A 21491-nucleotide genomic window follows, 5' to 3' on the forward strand; every position below is an offset into this window, starting at 1 on the left:
AATTCCCAAACTGTCATCACCACTGAGCAGCTTTTCAGTCGGCAGCTGTGACAGAAGAACAGCTGAACAACCTGGAATCAGCCAGAAATGAACCCAACACCATTCGCCAAACGTGTAGTCTGATCTTCAGAGTCTGACCAAATCAGACTGAGCCATAAAACTGCCGCAATATCAAGTTCAGCTCAGTTTTGTCAGTTTTTGCCAGATCAGTATTAATGTTGTTTTGTTCCAGCCAGTCTGTAAAGCATCTTACAGCCCATTTAGTTTGGCGAATGGTGTTGGGTTCATTTCTGGCTGATTCCAGGTTGTTCAGCTGTTCTTCTGTCTCAGCTGCCGACTGAAAAGCTGCTCAGTGGTGATGACAGTTTGGGAATTTAGTGTCGTCTCATCTTCAGAGTCTGACCAAATCGGCTGTTGGTTAACATTACTGTTAGTGAGTGCTGATTGGTTGGCGAGCGGAGCAGCTCATTGGCTGTTCGCGCTCACAGACATCATGAATGTACATGAGGCGCCGTTTTAAACTCCTATAACTTGAGTTTAAAAGCTCTTAAAAATATAACAGCGGTGTTAAAATGTTTTATGCTGTTCTGTGTTCAGGAAATGATTGAATTCTTTTACATTAAAAATGTTTAAGTATTTATAAACTATGATTTTGCTCAAATGCTCCATATCAACCCATTCATTTTGGACTCACTCAGGAGCGCCCTCTAGCGTTTGAGAAACCCGGAAGACATTACAGAGTGGAAATCCTCCTCTCCACAAGTTCTCTGGCTGCACCCAGATGCCTAGTTTTGATCACTGACAGCGGTTTCTGTGAAAGACAGTAAATAAGAGATGCTCTGAAGAGAGTGATGAACAAACAGCCTTGCAGTTTTACATATACTGTTTTATACATATTAATCTCTACTATTATCTTAATTTAATTTTTTATTTTATATTTAATTTAATGATTTTAAAGATTTCTTCTCTTTTAAAATATATTGTTTTAATCATGTTTTAATTTCCATTCCCTGTTACTATATGTTAGTATAATATGATACATTTTCATTTGTAAAGCATTTTGAACGACCGCAGGTGTGAAATGTGCTTTGTAAATGAACTTGCCTAGTTTTCAGTGCCGTACTGTAATCATAATATCCTCATTATGTTAAATGTCCTCATTCCTGTTTTTTTAACGTGTTGGGATGTACGCAGGTGGAACACTGCGCCCAGCTGAAGGCCCAGCTGCTGGAGTGTGAGGAGAGGACCAAGTGGATGTCCGCTAACGCCGAGGAGATCAAACAGCAGCTTCGACTCACCCAGCAAGGTGCTGTAAGCTCTACTGTAGAGTCTCTTTCCTCCAATCAGTTTCCTCTCCTGGGCTGGATTTACCAAATACTCAGGGAATTCAGGGAAATACTGAGCTTTTACCAAGCAGCAAGATCTGCTCTGTACACTGTTCCCCCAAAGCACCGTACTCTAAGAGGATTCTCTAAGGAAAGAAAGATTGTAGGAATGTTTTTAAGTAATACTTGATGTACTATTCTGAAGGGGAATTACATCATTTTTTCCCTACATTTCTGCATAATTCGGTGGTTGAGATGTAAACAAAGTCATTCAGAGTGGCTGGATTTGAAAGGGTTAATCGTAGAGAAACGTACTTTTCTTTACAGTGGTGGTTGTGATCACTACAACGCAAATATAGTCATTTTATTTACTATCCAACACGAGTCTTCTGAGTTTATATGGAACGTTGATGATGGAAAATAGTGAAAAATCTGAAATAATTTTTCTTTGGGGACTATTTTGTCTCACAGCGCCCTGCATGTATCCCTCCACCATGAATAGATAGTAGTAGTAGTTTTAGTGTGTGAATCTTCTAAACCAGTTTGCAAGCTAGCACTTGCAAATATACCTGTTCTATTTTGGTGGCTGGTCTTTTTGCCTGTTCTTGTTACTGATTCTTCCGTTTCCCTCTTTCCTTTCCTCTCTTCTGTGTGTTCTTTCCTGCGGTGTTCCGTGATTGGACCGCAGCTCTGGAGAACGAGGTTCTGCGGAACCCAAAACCTTCGCTGGTAGACCGTTCCGTTCTTGATTTGAACCCTGATAAAGTGGTGCCCCCTGACCTTTACATGGAGGGCGCTCTACTTAAGGCCACTGTGGGTTATGATGACGAGGTTGTGTGTGACCCAGGGCTGAACACCAGGGGGCGCCAGCGTCCGCCGTGGCCCCGCAGTGGTTCTCCCGAGCTGGGCACGGAGCTGGTAGCTGAAGCCCTGGCCCGTATCCGTGAGCTGGAGAAGGAGGCCGAGACGCTGGAGGAGGCTTACAGGAGCTACCAGCAGAGGGCAGTGCGAGCACCGGTCAGTCACATTCCTCCTGAACGAACCACCGCCGCATATGTCCGGCCCACAGCTGCAGCCCGGCACAGAGTAACCTTTGACCTGGACGGGCCAGCTCTGGGCCCTGTTTTCATGGGCAGAGAGCTCAGCCATCGAGAGATAATCGACATTCCACTGTCCAGCAACCAAGCGCCCCCTAGAGCCCACTCTCCTACACCCAGACGCCTGTCCTCCACCCCCGTCTCCACCAAAACCCGACCCAGAACGCACACTGACCAGGGTGAGCACACATTCAATGTCCACTTAAACAAGAAATGAAGTACCATAATTGCGGCATGTTTACCAACATGACACTGTAAAACAAACCGCAGTTTTGGTGCTTTACAGTCTTTTTATGTTCTTATGATGGTTTGATTAGACATGAATAATGTTTTTTTAACCAGCTTTGAAAAATGTCTGAATTGTATTTTTGAGTTAGGTTTACACTCCAGACGCCTCAGGGACATTTTAACCACTTAGGTATATTTCAGTTTTTCCATCTGAATGTATATGCCCAAATCATAAGGCAAATTATTCAGTAACTGCGTGAAATGACTGTAATTTATTTTTTAGTTCCCCTTAAATTAACAGAAAATGTGTTTTATGATCAGATCATAATGTTATATGCTTACAATTTACTGCTGAAAGCCAAAAATCTTAGATGCTCTTTGTATTTTTTTATAAAAGAATAAAATTTTTACAGAGCAGATCACTGAAGAGACGCCATCTGAGATCCAGTTTACAGCTCAGATTTGTTGGAAAAAGTTCAGCTTCTTTTATTATAAGGGTTTAAAATGACATCACCCATCTATTTGACTGGAAAGAAGACAGTTACAGCTCTCATACGACCCCCACCTTTAGAATGTAGCTTATGAAATATGAAAGTTATGAAGTAAAGAATATGACGAAGTGCGTTTTGGAACCACCGGTGATTCCAAGGAGTTAAAGAGTCGAGGGTGCCGGAATTTTAACGTTACATTTTAAGTGAATTTGTTATGAACTAGACAAATGGCTCAAAACCGCTAGCATGTTTTCGTTAAGTAGTGTTAGCTAACAGGCCACTGCTGCTCAGGTGCCGATTGTGTTCTCTAATTAACGGTGCCTTTACGCTGCCCCGGCACATCAGTGGACGTAAATGCATCCTCCGCCTTCAGTTGGCCGCATGTGGGTGTTACGATGGAGGGTTCACTGCGAAATCCAGTTGTAATGTAGTCTTGCTAAGTCAGTATTTCTGTAAGTAATGTTTGTTTTTTTTAATAATCAGAAAGTTAACGTAGTATGGGTCGTTAAAATAATATTTTCCAAAGCATTAATGAGGTTAAACTCAAAGATTAGGATTTACCACATGCAATCAACATCTGTCATTTCGGTTTATTACCATCCAACCGATCGTTTTCCCGCTCAGATTTTCAGTTTTGGAGGTAAACAGTCGTGTTTAGATATATCAGCTTTCGCCTCTGGTCTTCTAGGTTGCGCGTTATTGTTGAAAAGCAGAACTAATGTTTCACACCTTGAGCTGCAGACCGGAAACACCACTTGTCTCCTGATTGGTTAGACACGTCAGGTTGGCCGAATTCTTTTGCGTAAAGTTCAGCTGGAGCTCAACTTTTTGCCGCAACACATTCCCACGTCAGAGTAATGCACCCGGTAGCTTAGCTAGCCAGCTAGCTGTTATTTCTAACATGATATTAGTAATTTGCCCAACGTTAATGCTGTGTTAGCTGATGTTATGACTGTGAAATGTTTTTCTGCGATTACATCATCAACGATATGTAATGAGCGAGGAGAACACAGAAGACAGTTGGAGCTGAGGGACGTCGCTGTTGCTTTCCAACACTAGTCTTAGTATTCATGTAGATAGTATTCAGTTGGCAAGACTCTTCAAAACAGAGTTAAAATTGAAAATTAATTTGATTAACATTTTTAAGATACTGTCTAAGCCAGGGGTCTTTAATTAAAATTCAGTAAGGTCCAGTTAGAGAAGATTTCCTCAAGCAAAGGTCCAGAACATCATAATGTCTAACTTGTATTATGACTCAGTGCCATATACTGTTTGCTGAAGTAGCCTAGTAGGTATATCAACATCTTATACAGTCAACAACTGAATGTCAAATCAGATAAAGTACAGTTTAGTCATATTTCAACAACATTTATGGTCAGTTTCTCTTTTTAGAGCACGTCATGTGAAAAAACCTCCCTCTGACTCACTTTCTTCTCCGACTGCTGTGTCTCGCCTCGTCCCTCCCCTGTGTGTGCGTCACTCACTCGAGTCCCAGTGCTCATCGTAATGCACAGATCTGATTGGCTGAGTAGCGTCATGTGTGATATTTACAACACGTGCGATTGGTCTGTGAGTCTCCCGGGCCGCTAAAGCTACCATAAAGGCTAGAAAAGTTACGCTGATTAAAACAGGACCACCCCATCAAAATTAAATAATTCTCAATAGTTTATCAGTTATAGGTTCAGGTCCGCATAGGACAGCGTCTGGGTCCGGACTCGGACCGCGGTCCGCCTATTAGTGACCTCTGGTCTAAGCGCTTGCCTTGTCAGGATTAGCAAATTGATCACCTGTTTTGACACAGCCATCCATGTTTCTTCAGGCGTCCAAGAGTTTATGATTGTTTTCTCTCTCTGGGTGGGCAGGATGGCCTTCCTCTCCTCTGATCTCTTAGCATGATGCTAGGTAGCGCGGATGTGTGTTGGCTGACATAGACAGAGTTAACAGAATTAGCGGTTAGTGTTCTCCTCTAAGCGTTTTGAAGAATGAATGGGTTCGTAAGGCTCAACAGTGTCTGACCCACCCTTCAGTAAAATGACCCAGTCAGCTTGTTGGTTAAGCTGCAGGCAGAAAAGCCAGAACAACCTAAAAACATGTTTTTGTGCTCAGTAAATTAATAATTAATATTTGTATCGATGTTGCCTAATCAAAAGTGTAATCTTTAGAATGAGTAATCTGTAAAATATAAGCTTATGCTGGTCATGTTCTTGTGTCCATGTGCAGAGGTCAGCGTGGATGCCCCTGGAGTGGACGGGTCAGCAGTAACGTTCACAGGTTTGAGTCCAGACAGGGACGTCTCTCCGATCCCTGCTGCCGCCGCCGTCTCCTCTACTGAATACACAAACATCACCCCGCCCAGCAGCCCCCAGATGAAGAGCACGACCCGCAACCACTGCAGGTACGCGCCAGGACCGGATCGATACGGAAACAATGACTGATACCGATTTTAAGGTGTTAAAATTACGATAACGAATAATATCGATAGATCATTTTATATTAAACATAAACTCCAATGGTTCTAGTTAATTTTAGTATTTCTGACTAAATTAGTTCTCAGTTGTCATTTTTCCAAAATTTAAATAAACTCACAATCTCAGTCCTTTACAATCTGAGTCTAAGAATAGCTGGCTGAGCATAACTTTATATTTTTTACTTTAGGTTGGTGATATATTACAGTTTTATCAACTGATCTGAATACTCTGATTTATTATCTTGGCACTATGTTTAAGAAAATAGAATACAAATATAAAAAAAATATTTTTTTCACATTATTACTTAAAGATCTCCACCATGGAAAGCATTTTCAAGAACCTCCGTTTTCCGTGACCGAAAACACTGATGTGTGGTCAAAAGGTGACGAGTATTCCATTGTTCTGAAATCCGGCAGCGAAGGTTAACGGAACGTTCCATCAAGAGTTCAGTTTTGCCAACTTTGAAATAAACAGTCAGTACTGCGAAAGCTCCCCTCTGATAATCATCCCCTTTCCTGGCTCCATGCCGCCATTGGTTGTGTTCCGCTATAAGACACAGAAGAACATATGTTCTTTAATAGGAACGTAAACTCAGCATTAGCCTCGTGCAGCTGCCCCACAGTTTGTGTTGCTTTTCTAGGGAGATTATACAGGCTGTGTGGGTTCTTTGTCAGGACTGGGGGCACCTTGAAGTAGCTGAATTCACCAATTAGAAGGACTGTCTGGATACATTTGGACAGACAGTGTTTTGACGTATTGGTTGGGCCACAATACACACTTACATCAGCTCTCAGTTCTTAAACATGATCCGTGTTATGAGTTTCTGCTGGTTCTTTTCCTCCAGTCCCCCAAAACTGCAGGAGGTCATCACTTCATCTCAGGAGTCTTCACCCAAACCTGAGAAGATCAGCATTCAGGACCTGACTGAACCTGTAACAGGTACACTGCAGCACACGCACTGCAGCACACGCAGTACAGCGCACGCAGTACAGCGCACGCAGTACAGCACACACACTGTCCACTCTATTAGACACTCCTACCTTGTCAGTCCACCTTGTAGATGTAAAGTCAGAGACGATAGCTCATCTGCTGCTGCACAGTTTGTGTTGGTCATCCTCTAGTTCTTCATCAGTGGTCACAGGACGCTGCCCACAGGACGCTGCCCACAGGACGCTGTTGGCTGGATATTTTTGGTTGGTGGACTATTCTCAGTCCAGCAGTGACCCTGAGGTGTTTAAAAACTCCAGCAGCACTGCTGTGTCTGATCCACTCAGACCAGCACAACACACACTAACACACCACCACCACGTCAGTGTTACTGCAGTGCTGAGAATGATCCACCACCCAAATAGTACCTGCTCTGTGAGGGTCCATGGGGGTCCTGACCACTGAAGAACAGGGTAACAAAGTATCAGAGAAACAGATGGACTACAGTCTGTAACTGTAGAACTACAAAGTGGAGCACAGAAACGAGGAGGTGGTCAGAATGTTATGCCTGATCAGTGTATGTATTTACTGATGTAGCTGTAATCAGTTGTGGGCTAATGGAGGAGATCTGTGTTCAGTTCTGTCTGCAGACCTCCACTGCAGTTTGGAGCAGCTCCAGGACGGACGTGTGGTCTCCTCTACAGCCAGCCAGCCGAACAGAGACAGTCCTCCACAGAGCCACCTGAGCGAGGACTGTGAGTGAACTACATGTATAAATAAAATCCTTTAATTCGTGATTTATCAGCTCAATTCTTGTATCACTTTGATAATATATAGGCAGCCCAGTAAACACACAAGTGGCACAACAACCTGGCAGCTTTCCCAAAAACACATGATCTGCTGAAGCCTTCAGATCGACTAATGAGGCTCACAGGTCCGACCTTAGACATGCTAACACAATAATGCTAATGCTGTTTTAACACCCTGATATAAATTATTGTTTGGTTTATTTGATTATCATTGCTAAGATACCAGTTTCTACCAGCACCCCAATCTGATTTGCCATGTTATGTAAGCGCCAAGCTAGCAGCAACGTACATTCACATCTCTTTAGTCTATTAAATAATGTATGATTGGTTAGCATTACTGCTACTGAGCACTGATTGGTTAGCATTACTGCTACTGAAAGCTGATTGGTTAGCATTACTGCTACTGAGTGCTGATTGGTTAGCATTACCACTAGTGAGCGCTGATTGGTTAGCATTACTGCTACTGAGTGCTGATTGGTTAGCATTACCACTAGTGAGCGCTGATTGGTTAGCATTACTGCTACTGAAAGCTGATTGGTTAGCATTACTGCTACTGAGAGCTGATTGGTTAGCATTACCGCTACTGAGCGCTGATTGGTTAGCATTACTGCTACTGAGCGCTGATTGGTTAGCATTACCGCTACTGAGTGCTGATTGGTTAGCATTACCACTACTGAGCGCTGATTGGTTAGCATTACTGCTACTGAAAGCTGATTGGTTAGCATTACTGCTACTGAGAGCTGATTGGTTAGCATTACCGCTACTGAGCGCTGATTGGTTAGCATTACTGCTACTAAGCGCTGATTGGTTAGCATTACCGCTACTGAGTGCTGATTGGTTAGCATTACCATTACTGAGCGCTGATTGGTTATCATTGCTGCTATTGAATGCTGGTTACCATTGCCGAGTGCAGACTCTCGTGAGTGCCCTCTAGTGTCTGATAACTGAGTGGGGTTTCTCTGGTATCCCGATATGCTGTAGCTCAGTGGTCACTGACGCTGGTCCTGGAGATCTGCCTTCCTGCGGACTGTAGTTCGAACCACACTCTGCTCCAGCTAATTAACTCCTTCAGAAGTCCCTGATTGGCTGAATCAGCTGCATTAGTGTTAGATAAGGGGGCGGGGCAGAGGATTAGATGCAGGTTGGAACTGAACTCTCCAGGAAAGTAGATCTTCAGGAGGGGGTTTGGTGACCACTGAGGTAGCCGAATGTTTGTTTGTTTTTTTCAGGTGTGTCTCCATCAAACATGGACGCTGTTGGAGAAAAAGAGGAGGACAGGAGATGGAGGGAGAGAGAGAAGGCAGAGGAGGAGAGAAGACAGATTGAGAGAGAGAAGGAAGAAGAACAGAGGAGAAGGAGGGAAAAAGAGGAGGAAGAGGAGGAGAGGAGAAGGAGGGAAAAAGAGGAATATCAGGAGCGAGAGAGGAGACGGAGGGAGGAAGAGGAGGAGAGAAAACGGCAGAAGAGAGAGGAGGAAGAGGAGGAGAGGAGACGAAGGGAGAGAGAGGAGGATCAGGAGCGAGAGAGGAGAGAACTGGAGCAGGAGCTGGTGAATAGCTGTCTATCTGTCGGTCTGTCTGTCGGTCTGTCTGTCTGTCTAACTATCTCTATCTGTCTGTCTGTCTGTCTATCTGTCTATCTACACCGATCAGGCATAACATTCTGACCACCTCCTTGTTTCTACACTCATTGTCCATTTTATCAGCTCCACTTACTATATAGGTGCACTTTGTAGTTCTACAGTTACAGACTAACACACCACCACCACGTCAGTGTTACTGCAGTGCTGAGAATGACCCACCACCCAAATAGTACCTGCTCTGTGAGGGTCCATGGGGGTCCTGACCACTGAAGAACAGGGTAAAAGGGGGCTAACAAAGTATCAGAGAAACAGATGGACTACAGTCTGTAACTGTAGAACTACAAAGTGCACCTATACAGTAAGTGGAGCTGATAAAATGGACAGTGAGCGTAGAAACAAGGAGGTGGTCATGATGTTCTGCCTGATCGGTCTGTCTGTCAGGCACAAGTAGCACAGTCAGTTTTAAAACAGGCTTATGGCCCATATACTGGAAACTTTCATCTCCTCTCTCTCTCTCTCACACTCTCTCTCTCTCTCTCTCTCTCACTCTCTCTCTCTCTCTCTCTCTCACACTCTCTCTCTCTCTCTCTCTCTCTCACTAGCTGCAGCTGGCTGTTTCTGAAAGAGAACATGTGGAAACAGAGGAGGATGGAGACGGGAGGAGTTATGGAGGCGGACGAGTCGAAGGTGTCGTCTGTACGGGGCGAGAGTTTAAACCCAAACCCCACCGACTCGCTCCATAAATACATGATGATGGTCATGCAGAGCAGAGAGAGAGAACAGAGGGAGCAGAGGGAGCAGAGGGAGCCGGTACGTACAGACATGCAGGGCTGCTGTGATCTCCACATCACCGTGAGGGTGGTATATTGAATAAGGCCACGCCTGATCACACTAGTTTGTAAAATTGTCAAAACCTTATTTAGGCCAAACTTGCTCTTCATAGCATTTTCTTCATACTTCATTGAAAAGAAACTCCATGAAGAGCAACAGAAAACAGTGACACACAGAACGTTTCAGAAGAAGAGGGGGGTTTCCCCAAAATTTGATTGGCCATGTGCTCCATCTCATCCAGAGCACATTGTTTGCGGTCATCAGTTGGAGTGCAGTGGTGAATATTTATTTATTTATTTATTTATTTTAGAGTTCTGGGAGAGATGAGCCAGACAATCAGAGTCACGAGGCTGCAGCTCTGTCTGACAGGGACGACAGGTGAGGAGTAACTGTATCACTGTTACTGGGAGGAAGAAATATAGAGCCACAATATAGAAATGTGAAAATAGACACATTTGTGGTCATTAATTTGACTTTATTTTATAGAAATAGAGCTTTTTTTTCTTTTTAAATGATTGTTTTAAAAGGTCTACAGTATATATATATATATATATATATATATATATATATGTGTATATATATATATATATGTGTATATATATATATATATAATATTGTCTCTGCTGTCAGAGCAAACCCTCCCATCTCCATTTTTGTCGCTTTTCAGTTTTTGACATCATTTGAAAATATTTCCCTTTACATTGTCTATAAATTTCATGATGAATGGACCAAAAGAAACGACCCAGAATGACTTGGGAAAAGGTCTGGTTCCATTAACTTACACTGAAATTTTGGAGATACAAAGTTTTGTTCCAACAGCAGCGATATATATGTTTAAAAATACATTTATTGTATAAAAAATTTTTTTTAATATAAATAAATATTTATTTATTTATTTTTGTATCTGGTAAAAGACAAAGTAATAACATCATTAAATGTAACATTAGAACTCTGTTAATCTCCAGGTTGCATATTCATTTTATATATTGGATGACATTGGATGTCATGTATATGTGTAATTTGTACAGCATGTGTAGATGTTGTATACTGTTCATATTGTATATGTTGTGTATATAATGTTGCCTGTGTTTCTGAGTAACGGCTCTCTTGGTCCCGTAGCGTCGCTGCTTTCTCCCATGATGATGCAGATGATGACTTTTGGTGATGATGAGGAGCCGTCGCTGCTTCACCTGCTGCGCTCTTCATTTTTACAGATTCTTTTTCTGTATTTTATATTCAATGGAATTTGAGTTTGTGTGCAGTTTTATATTTATTAAATTCAGTATCAGAATCTCAAGCTGTGTGTGTGTGTGTGTGTGTGTGTGTAGGTGTGTATGTGTGTGTGTGTGTGTGTGTGTGTGTAGGTGTGTAGGTGTGTGTCTGTGTGTGTGTGTGTGTGTGTGTGTGTGTAGGTGTGTGTCTGTGTGTGTGTGTGTGTGTGTGTGTGTTTGCTTTAGAAATCTGAATAAATGTGGATTTTTATTCCCCAGAAAACAAAAATGAAACAGAAACACATCAGAATTTGCAAAATTTTTCCTTTATTTTTCCATAAAAACATTTAACAGCTTGTTAATGAATTTTTAAGGAATCCACAGTTGAAACAGGCTCCATTGGCTGTATAGGTAGCTTTATTTATTTATTTATTTATTTTTGTATCTGGTATAAGAAAAATTAATAACATCATTAAGTGTAACATTGGAACTGTAAACACAGCTGTACATCTCCAGGTTGCAAATTAATTTTATTTTTAATAACCAGATGTATTTACATTTGGAGAGCCGTTTAAAGTCTGTGATGTTTCCACATCTAAGCTCCATATTTTCAAAGAGATACAAAAACATTTTGGTCAGGCTTTTCAAATCACTGTCTAAACCTGCAGAGAGCGTCAGATTTTCTGTGTCCAGCTCCAGAATAAAAGTACCCAATGGATGCCATCGTAAAATCAATGTTTAAATCAATAACACATCAAATAGTGATCAAAAGTACAAACTATCATAATCCCTCGAAGTCCAAGAGGATACTATCAGGTTACAAAAGTGGTTTTATACAGAGTTCAGAAAGTTCTACGTAAACTAGTGCTTTATTTAAAAAAAGTATATAACATTGTTTAAAAAAGGGAACCAGGCAAACGCTGCCTACTGTAAATGTCAGAATAAATGACTACATGTCGCCTGCATCGCTGTCAGAACTGTGTCTCTCGCGCAAAAACGAATACACATCAAAATATCCCTGTACACACCGTCTACCAGCTAAGAGTTCAGCCTTCTGGAACACGTTTTTCACCCTCGTTTGGATAAAGAAAGGGTTTATATTCGCACTCTGGACGGATTTGCTGGATCAGGAGGTCCAAAGATAAGAAAAAAATATCAGAAACTTTGTTCAGAAAAAGTTTGTAAAAAGTTTCAGTGGAAAAATGCTATTTGTTCTTTATCTCATCCCTTCATCACTGCATCTTCAAAAACCTTCACATTTAGAAACCTCAAAAATATCGAGGATCGTTTTTGGAAACTTTGGAAAATTTTTGGAATTAATAGAGAATTTATAGGGTTCTTTTCGGTTCTACTAGTGAAGAATGTTCCATGATTCCAGTAAATGAGATCATCTTAACTTGTGTCAACATATCTAATATTTCTTATCAAATAAGAGTAACTTATTTGTAGACTTTTTAACTTGTGATTTTATCTCATTTTCAAATAATTTCACAGCTTTCAAACTAAAATTATCTGCCAGTTACAAATAATTTTCTCACAGCAACATCAAAACAAGAAATATCTGATGTGTCGACTAGATTTAAGATAATTTCACTTGACAAACTAATTTTTGTTTGGAATTCGTGGTGATGATCAGTTAACTTTGTTCACAGATCACTTGGAAGACCAAATGTTCCGTAGCTTAAAAACTCTAAACGGTTCTCTACAGTCACTGTGGTACTTCTGAGGTAGACGTTTGGAGATCTTAATGGGGGGGTGGTTTGAAACAAGGTCCTATAAGAACAGGCCTGAAGGTTGGTGGGAACCTACAATGCAAACAGCTAAAAACTGGTGGACCAAACACACACAGTATTTACCAAACCATGTGAGGACACAAAGTGAGGAGCTGTAAAGCTAAAAATAATTTTGAAGGGGAAAAAAAATAAAATCAAAAATTAAATCAGCATGAAAAACAAAATTCCATTGCATTGGAGCTGACTTTTTTTTATTTAATGGAAAAGTTTTTTGGGGGAAATGTGAAAACAGAAGTACACTGTAAAAAATTACTTCATGCAGTAACAAGCAATTAAATTTTATTCAACTCAAAAAATAACGATGAAAGAATAATTAATTCAAAGTATTTATTAAGTTTGAATAAAACTAGCAAATTTACTTGGTACCACAAAGTAATTTTTTAGGTTGATCTGATGAACTTTTTTTTTTGTTTTAATTAAAAAATTTTTTAAATTAAAATTCGTGAACCAAGATTTTTCCCCATCAACAAGCTGCCTTCCTTCGTGTTTTGAATAGTGCAACGTTTCACCAGCAATTCTGGATCATAAAAAAGGGCTACAGTAAAAAAGAGCATTCAAAAAATTGACATTTTTATGAAAATGGTGTAATCGATAGAAAAAGTAAGTCCCTGCAAACTGCGTGGATGTTAGTGCAGACAGAAGCGCCGTGGTGCGTTACAGGGTTAGTGTGTTAAGAGCAGGGTTAGTTAGTGCTGTTGGCAGGTTTTTCGTTTCGTCGGAGCTGATGTTCTCCCGGCCGGACACCCTGAGTCCTTACGAGTAGGAATTGAGGCATTCTTTGGAGCGCGACTGGATGTCTTGCAGCTCCCGCTCCTCCTTCGATTTGATGTCTTGGTACGCGTGCATATGACTCGCGTCCTTTAGGTAGGCCCAATTCGCCGAGAGGATCATGAGGTAGTGGATCTGCAAGAGAGAGGCCGAGCGAGGTGACCCGTGAGCATGATCACGATGGCAAAGCGAGCCACAGCTACAGCTACAGCTACGTCCTGCACCAGACACACACAACACAAACGCACAGATAACACAACGTCCACGGCCCAGCAAACCGTCTGAACTGAGAGACGCTGACCGTTATTACTAATATTAGAACAGGACACATTAGGACAGAATGGGATTTCAAAAGCAGCAGGAACGTGATGACAGCAGGTTAAGCGGTGCACGCTAGCTTTAGGTGTTAGTGAGCCAAAATGAATGCATGAATATACAAAATAAAAGTCTCTGTCAAATGAGAAAGACCACCTTGGGACAGGTTTGTAAACAAAGTCTTTTTTATTTCGTACGGAAAAGGAGGAAAAAAGCTACATTTTCCAAAAAGGGAATTAAATATTCATGAAGTGTGTAATACTGAGTAAAAATAAACATTAAAGAAAAAATATGCATGCAGTCGTTTGGTGTTAATATCTGTGAGAAACTAAATAGTAAAACATAAACGGGTTAAACATTAACGTTAACATATCGCATCCCAAGAAAAGGATGGAAATAATTTGAAAAATGTCAAAAAACGGCGCTACTGATGTCGGATTTACAACCAAGCGCGTTCGCTAATAACTGTTTTGCGTAATCAGGTCATAAGGTTATGTTCAATATCGGGAAACAGGTACGAAATTTTTCGAAATTTATCGATACTTTTAAATAACAAACCAAAAGTGGGTGTGGTTAATCAATGGAAAGTGGGTCTATTTACAGACTACGAGTTAAAAACATGCAAATAAATGTAATTTAGACGACCAATCAGCCAGATTATGGAGCAAGCGTGCCTATTGGCTCACTGAACATTTCAAATTTGGTACTTTTTCAATATTAATTTTGTCGGCATCATAAAAGTATTGAATCTTGATTTCCAGCCCTGTTGGGAAACATGCAGGACCTTCAGCAGGGACGTTCAGTAAGATGATGTCACACATTAGCACCACGTCAATATGTCAACGACATGTGATGACATCATGTCCCTGACTCGAGACTTGAGGAGGAAAAATACGATTCGAGACGTGACTTGCAACGAAAAAATATAGTAAATAAAAAGATTACAGACGAACAGAGATGATTCCAGCTGTAAACGTGTTTATGGCAATTTTATAGTTGGCACAACTTTTTTCTCCCAATACTAAAGTTCCAATACAACTACTGATTGATCTACGCAAGTCCAGTAAGTCTCTTTAAGAAACTCTCGACTCTGTTCTAAGTTTATTCTAGGTAAAGAATCTCTCTAGTGCTCTTTAAAGAGGACCGAAGCCGAAGCCGCGTGAGACCGCCCGGCCGGCCCCCGTGTCTAAAACGCTACATCTGTTTACAGTTCACTATTTACATGTTGTGGCACAAGTTGTTTCTGGTTTCTATGCGAGTCTCTCAGTCCGCATCATCAGCGTCTGCTGGAACTCGAGTTAAAACTTAGTGCAACAGTCTTCTCTGCTCTTAAACTTCAGGAGAGCAAAGTTATAAGTGGTAGCCATCATGTAGATGAGCTGGGGGGAAAGAACAGAAGAGGAAACGGGAGGTGAGAAAACAGAAGACTAAACCAAACCCACCAAAACACCAGCGCTGTGGCTGCAGTTCACTAAAGTAGGCTGGACGCTCCTCAACGTCCACCTGACACTTTAAATCAGAGGGTTCAATGTTTTGTCTTAGGGGGCCAAAGTGCGACGCTTGTGGTGGGCCGAGGGCCAAAAAGGCAACACAATATACAAATGAAGAAGGGCAGGCTGTTCTTTTTTAATTAGAAATAAAAATAAGTGTTAAATTTGACATATAGAGTATAAAAAATTCGTCCTTTCATTTTCAATGATGTTGCATTAGCGACAGTTTGAAAAGATGTGGTGGAGGTTCACGTGTCTCGGAGGAAGCTCGCGCTAAGCTTCACCCTCTCAGCTTGGTAGCCTGGTGTGATGGAAGGAGATCTAGCTAACTGGTGGAACTGAACACGACTAAATTGGGGAGCATGAGCTTCCTCTGAGACCCATGAGGCTCCTTCACATATATATAATAAACAACATTATAAATGTAGTAAATTGTTTTTTTTTGTTCAGAGTTTATGTGAAGGATAGAGTTTATATTTTTTATCTTTAGTATTTATATATATACATACATATGTATGTATATATATATATATATGTGTGTGTGTGTGTGTGTGTGTGTGTGTATCACTGTTGTAGGAAGAAAATCTTGTATTTCCATTTTTGTCCTTTTTCAGTTTTTGACAATTTGAAAATACCTGTTTCCCTTTACATTGTATGTAAATTTCATGATGAATGGACCAAAAGAAACGGCACAGAATGACAGAAAGATGTCTGGTTCCATTGACTTACATTAAAAGTAAAGTAGGTTTTTTCCTTCTCCTGTTAAGTTACCATTTTGGAGGTTTATTACTTTGTTAATTTTCTTCTTATTACTTCTTTTCTAGGGTGCCTTGCTCTCCCTTTGCTCCTGTAGCCCTGTGAATTTCCCTGCTGTGGGACTAAAAAAGGATTATCTTATATCTTTTCAAACTCCTGCTAATGCAACATCATTGGGGCTCAACACGCTTGGAGGAGAATGCTAACTGCTAATTCAGTTATATCTAACAGAATTCTAACATATCTAAAACAGGACCATCGCTCAGACGGGTGCACCACTCGCGAGCCCTGGCTGACTGACTACCTTTGAGGTATGGAGAAATTGTCTACTGGATGCTGTTGGTTCTGAGATACACGAGCTTCATGAGATTAAGGGGGCAGTTGTGGGCTGGAGGTCACGGAACCAGCCTTGCGACCAGAAGGTCGCCGGTTTGATCCCCTGAGCCGACAGTACGTGACTGAAGTGCCCTTGAGCAAGACTCCTAACCCCCAACTGGTCCCTGGGCGCTATGGATAGGGCTGCCCACCACTCCGGGCAAGTGTGCTCACTGCCCCCTTTTGTGTGTGTGTCTTCACTAGTGTGTATGCGGTGTTTCACTGCACGGATGGGTTAAATGCGGAGGTGAAATTCTCCCACTGTGGGACAAATAAGGGTCTCTTAATCTAAAGATTAGATCAGTCTGAGTCTGTGGCATCAAAATCTCACTAGTTTTGTTCAGATCTCACCAGGGACAGTTCTAATGAGCTACTGAGTCATGTTGTCCATTCGTGTTGAGTATTTGGACAAAAAGAAAGACGGGCTACGCTGCAGAGAGGGCGTCTGACTCGCTAAGCTGCCGCTGGGGAACAGGACAGTGAAGCAGATGGATTCGCAGTGGATGGTGAGAGGAATGAGGGAAAGTCAGTGGCTTTCAAAGGAAAAGAGAGAGAGAGAGATGCAGAACACTGCAAATGACACACAACCAGATACACTCCCGAAAGTGTGGATTAGTGATGGTGTAAAGCTCCCTACGCTTACCAGAGCAATGACGGTGGCTCCGGCTCCAGCACACGCTACGATGTACAGGTGGTAGGACAGGTAGAACTGAAAGAGAGAGAGTGGACAAACGAGTTTACCTTTCTACTCAGTGTTTTAGCCACAGATGTTGCACTGATCAGGTACTCGTAATTCACCTTTAGGGACCCATATTTACTGATACCGTCTACATTTTTCTCACGTGATTTTTCCCAGAAATTCTTTGTCGTTTTTCACTTGCTGTCATTTATATTTACAACCGTTTTCCAGCCTCTCTTTATCCTTTGAATTATACAGGCTGTTTTTGTTACAGTGCCTTAAGACTAATATATGTAAATGAGCTCTGTTCTGATTGGCTGCCCTGTACTGTGCCTCTTGTTGGAACTGAATTCTTCAGGCTGTCTGCAGGAACAACACTCTGCATCACCACAACAAGAATGGGCGGGGCTAAACTGCTGTAGGCTTAAAGGGTGGGGCTGAACTGCTGTAGGCTGAATGGGTGGGGCTAAACTGATGTAGGCTGAATGGGTGAGGCTAATCTGTTTAGGCCGAATGGGTGGGGCTAAACTGCTGTAGGCTGAATGGGCGGGGCTACACTGCTGTAGGCTGAATGGGTGGGGCTAAATTGCTATAGGCTGCCTGGGCAGAGATAAACAGCTGTAGGCTGGAAGGGCGGAGCTAAACAGCTGTAGACAGGGCCGGCCACTTTGAAACCTTAAAAGTGTTTACACACTACATCAAACTCTTTTACCTATAGAAGGTAAGTGAGGTAAATTCAGTTTGTCGTGATTAAAGAAATGCAGCGCCCCCTGTGGCCTTTGAGTTTATTATAGCAGAGATTTATTCTGAAACAATCAATTTTTTATCATCAAATCCTTAAATAATAAGAAATACAGGCAGAAAGTGTGGTTTACCTCACTGGAGCTACAAATTTCAAGCAGCGCCGACCCGCAAGCAACGCCTGGTGTGGCATTCCAGGGGATAATTCCTGCAGGAAAAGTTATGCGTTAGCAGATGCACGAAAATGGTGTCTGTCAGCACTTCTGACCTGCTCCCTGCTACACAGATGTTCAACACAGCTGTTATATTTGCAGAGGAATCTGTAATAGGAGAATATTTCCCAGTGGGGTTGGATTCCCAAATGTGTGTTCCTTCTTACAATGCAAGAACCACCAGATGCACCACGACAGTTTCTCTTTGAGTCAGTGAAAACAGTGCGTTTATGCTCACCGTTCTTATACAAGCTCAAGTTTTAGCCAATATTCCCAACTGTTGTATTTGTCTGGGAAATAATAACATCTTGTTCTAACACCGAGCGAGCGTCTAAATGTAGACGCAAATGTAGTAAACAAACCAATAACAGCTCTAGACTTTAACAGCAAAATGGTTGGCTGGGTTATTTAACTTCAATGTAAATCCATTATTAATAAGATTTTCTTCTGCATGTTTTACAAGTGTTACAGGTTTAAATACCAGTGGAGTAAAGCAGACATTACAGGTGAAGAGTTATTTAATTAACCATGCTGCTTCTCGGACCTCTGTGGACCAACAAGCACGCCTGATGCCAGAGAAGGTAATGAGCAGTAGTCTCTGTGGGTTAGCTGAATCTCATACAGCGGACAGAGATTAGAGGAAGCTGAAGTTAGCTTCTCATTCTCATTTCCTGTTCCACCTTAAATGATGTAGCAGTAACAGTCAGAGGCCTGTAGGGGCGCTAAGCCTCTAAAGTTATGAACACCTGATGAAATTCCCCTTTAAAAGTGTGTCTGGCTGTAAGGTTAGTGTACCAAGCTCACAAAGTTCCCCATACAGCTGTTAGGGGGCGGCGGTGATCGTACCGTACTGCCGCATGTCCACGCAGATGGACTCGTTGGAGGGCAGAGAGGTGACAGGAGCCCGCATGGCCGCACACGTTGACCACATGTTGTAGAAGAGGAACACCGGCACGGCCGAAAATCCAAACACCCCCAGCCAGGCAACGCCCAGGATGTATGTCAGGAACACGAACTAAAAAGAAGAACAGAAAACGGAAATTCAGGTTGGACAAGATTGGTCAGGGGTGGTCAGGGTTGGTCAGGGTTGATCAGGGTTAGTCAGAATTGGTCAGGATCGGTCAGGATATTGTGTTGTTACCACTGTAACGGGTCATGATAAAGAGAAAGTCGAAAGAAAAGGCACTCAAACCTAATGACATTAAATTAAACATATTTCTATTATTATGGTTGGTCAGGATTGGTCAGGATTGGTCAGTATTGGTCAAGGCTGGTCAGGATTAGTCAGGGTATTTTGTGTTTTTTTTTGTTACTATTCTAAAGCATCTAGGTTTGAGAAAGACACTACAAAACATTAAACTTATTGTTATTATTATTATTATATTACTATTATTATTAGATTTGTCAGGATTGGTCAAGATTGGTCAGGGCTAGTCAAGATTGGTCAGGGTTGGTCAGAATTGGTCAGAATCAGTCAGGAAATTGAGTATTTTGTTACTACTGTAACACGTCATTAGAAAGAAATAGGCGCTCAAACCTAATGATGTTAAATTAAACTTATTATTACTAATATTATTGTTGGTCAGGATTGGTCAAGGTTGGTCAGGACTAGTCAGGGTATTTTGTATTTTGTTATTGCTGTAAAACATTAAGGTTTCAGGTTTATTATTATTATTAGGGTCAGTCAAGATTTGAATTGGTGAGGATAAGTTAAGGATAAGGATTAGTTAGGGTTCATCAGTGTTTTTCAACATTGGTCAGGAGTAGTCAAGGTTGGTCATGGTTAGTGAGGATTGGTCAGGACTGGACAGGATCAGTCAGGAGGTCCCTGCCTTACCATTGCGCTGATACAACGGCCGCAGATGGTGGTCTTGAACTCGCTGTGCAGCTCTTTGACAGCGCTGGTGGTGTAGAAACCCTCGGCCAGCAGAATGATCCCGTACAGGAAGAAGAAAGAAGCGATTCCGTAGATCACGTACTGCATCAGCTGGATTCTGCAGAGACACAGAGAGAGACGCTGTGTAAGTGCATGATGTGTTCAGGGACATGAGTGTTTATTAAATGTGCTTCACTGCTGTTCTTGCTTTTCCACTGTCATCCATACTTGGTCATATACAAACAGACTGAAAAGAAGACGGTCACCATAGTCCTCCACTGCTGTACGCTCCCCGGCCACTTTATCAGAAATCCTCTCTTGAAGCTCCACCTTGCTGATGTAGTGAGAGACTGTTGCTCATTTGTTGATGCACACTTGGGCCCAATCCCATTTCTTATTCTACCCCTACTCCTTGTTGTCAAGGATCCCCCCTTTGAACTGAGTGGTTGAAATCTTCCCTCTGAAATGGGACCCTCAAATAAAAAGAGCATCACTTCATTAACAGCTACCAGCGTTGCTCTGTAGGCGACCCTGCCAGTCTGCAGTGACAGCAGAGGAGGGTAAAGTTCAGCTCCTCACTGCTGGGCTTTAGTTACATTTAGGGCATCATATGACTTCAAAGAGGGGGGCAATTATTTATTATCACCCACCCCGAATTCTTCAGTGATATGAAGCTGAAGTCAGATATTCTCCAGATTCTTGTTCAAATTTTCCTGTTCCACCTTAAATGGAGCAGCAGTTCTGATGCCTGAGGCACAGAATGTAACTACCATTTAAGGTGGAACGGGAAATTTAGCTAGCTGGCTACATTTTTTATGCTTGGTATGAAGAAAAGCACCAAAATACACTGAAACAACATTAAACTACGATAATATGATGATTATTGTAATTTTTAACAGAGAAAATTCTCACATTTGTGGGTTTCTTTGGTCTCTTGTTCTCCATCTTGCCGGTTTTTCTTTTTTTCTCATATCTCTCTGTTTGGAGTCTCTGAAAAACCTCAGTTTGGAGGGTCATGTAGCCCCAACACTTCACCCTCCTCCTCTATCTCAACAAGAATCCCGACACCCTACACCTAGATGTGAACATGCAAAACGGAGGGGTAGGGCTAAGTGGTAGGGGCGAGGGGTGAAATGTTAGCCATCCTTTAGCCCTTCATTAATGGTCAGTTTCTGACCGCAGAGCCACTTTTGGCTGGATATTACTGTGTGGTGGTACTCTGAACCAAGCAGTGACAGTGACTGTTACTGTAATTTTCAGTGTGTAACTGTACATCTATACAGGGGAGCTATAAGGGAGGTGGAGCTAATAATGAGGGAAGGGTTTCCAATAAGGTAGACAGTGAGCCCCCACGAACACCATGTGGCACAACTAGTCTAAAAACCTGGCACCTCTGAGATGATACGCCCGTGTGACTGAAACTGTAAATATTACGGTGATAAATGGCAAGCAGATGTGAAAGAACCGAGTGACCCCAGCTCTGAACCCAAACAAACAGAACCCTAAAGCTGGGGCTT

At 41.9% G+C, this 21491-nt stretch overlaps 2 protein-coding genes across 4 annotated transcripts in view; one reads left to right on the forward strand and one right to left on the reverse strand.

Moving 5' to 3' along the window:
- The window catches only part of ofd1 (OFD1 centriole and centriolar satellite protein), a 36749-nt gene extending 25694 nt beyond the window's left edge, over positions 1 to 11055 (forward strand). The window contains exons 14-23 of the mRNA XM_036572439.1: positions 1195 to 1306; positions 2014 to 2601; positions 5362 to 5536; positions 6454 to 6548; positions 7175 to 7291; positions 8575 to 8798; positions 8853 to 8894; positions 9530 to 9664; positions 10069 to 10136; positions 10878 to 11055. Coding sequence (XP_036428332.1) covers positions 1195 to 1306; positions 2014 to 2601; positions 5362 to 5536; positions 6454 to 6548; positions 7175 to 7291; positions 8575 to 8798; positions 8853 to 8894; positions 9530 to 9664; positions 10069 to 10136; positions 10878 to 10923 — 1602 coding nt within the window. The 3' untranslated portion in view covers positions 10924 to 11055. The remainder of the gene's footprint in view (positions 1 to 1194; positions 1307 to 2013; positions 2602 to 5361; positions 5537 to 6453; positions 6549 to 7174; positions 7292 to 8574; positions 8799 to 8852; positions 8895 to 9529; positions 9665 to 10068; positions 10137 to 10877) is intronic.
- Positions 11056 to 12285: 1230 nt separating this feature from the next.
- The window catches only part of gpm6bb (glycoprotein M6Bb), a 53820-nt gene continuing 44614 nt past the window's right edge, over positions 12286 to 21491 (reverse strand). For 2 of the 3 annotated variants that reach the window (XM_036575598.1, XM_036575589.1), the window contains exons 3-7: positions 19936 to 20092; positions 18945 to 19113; positions 18021 to 18094; positions 17110 to 17175; positions 12286 to 13665 (exon numbers count right to left, since the gene is read on the reverse strand). In XM_036575598.1, coding sequence (XP_036431491.1) covers positions 13516 to 13665; positions 17110 to 17175; positions 18021 to 18094; positions 18945 to 19113; positions 19936 to 20092 — 616 coding nt within the window. In that variant the 3' untranslated portion in view covers positions 12286 to 13515. Of the gene's footprint in view, positions 13666 to 14803; positions 15225 to 17109; positions 17176 to 18020; positions 18095 to 18944; positions 19114 to 19935; positions 20093 to 21491 lie in introns of those variants that run through there. The other variant, XM_036575606.1, reaches the window with a different exon arrangement.

This window comes from Colossoma macropomum, unplaced genomic scaffold (assembly GCF_904425465.1).
Source record: "Colossoma macropomum unplaced genomic scaffold, Colossoma_macropomum, whole genome shotgun sequence".
NCBI classification, from domain to species: Eukaryota; Metazoa; Chordata; class Actinopteri; order Characiformes; family Serrasalmidae; genus Colossoma; species Colossoma macropomum.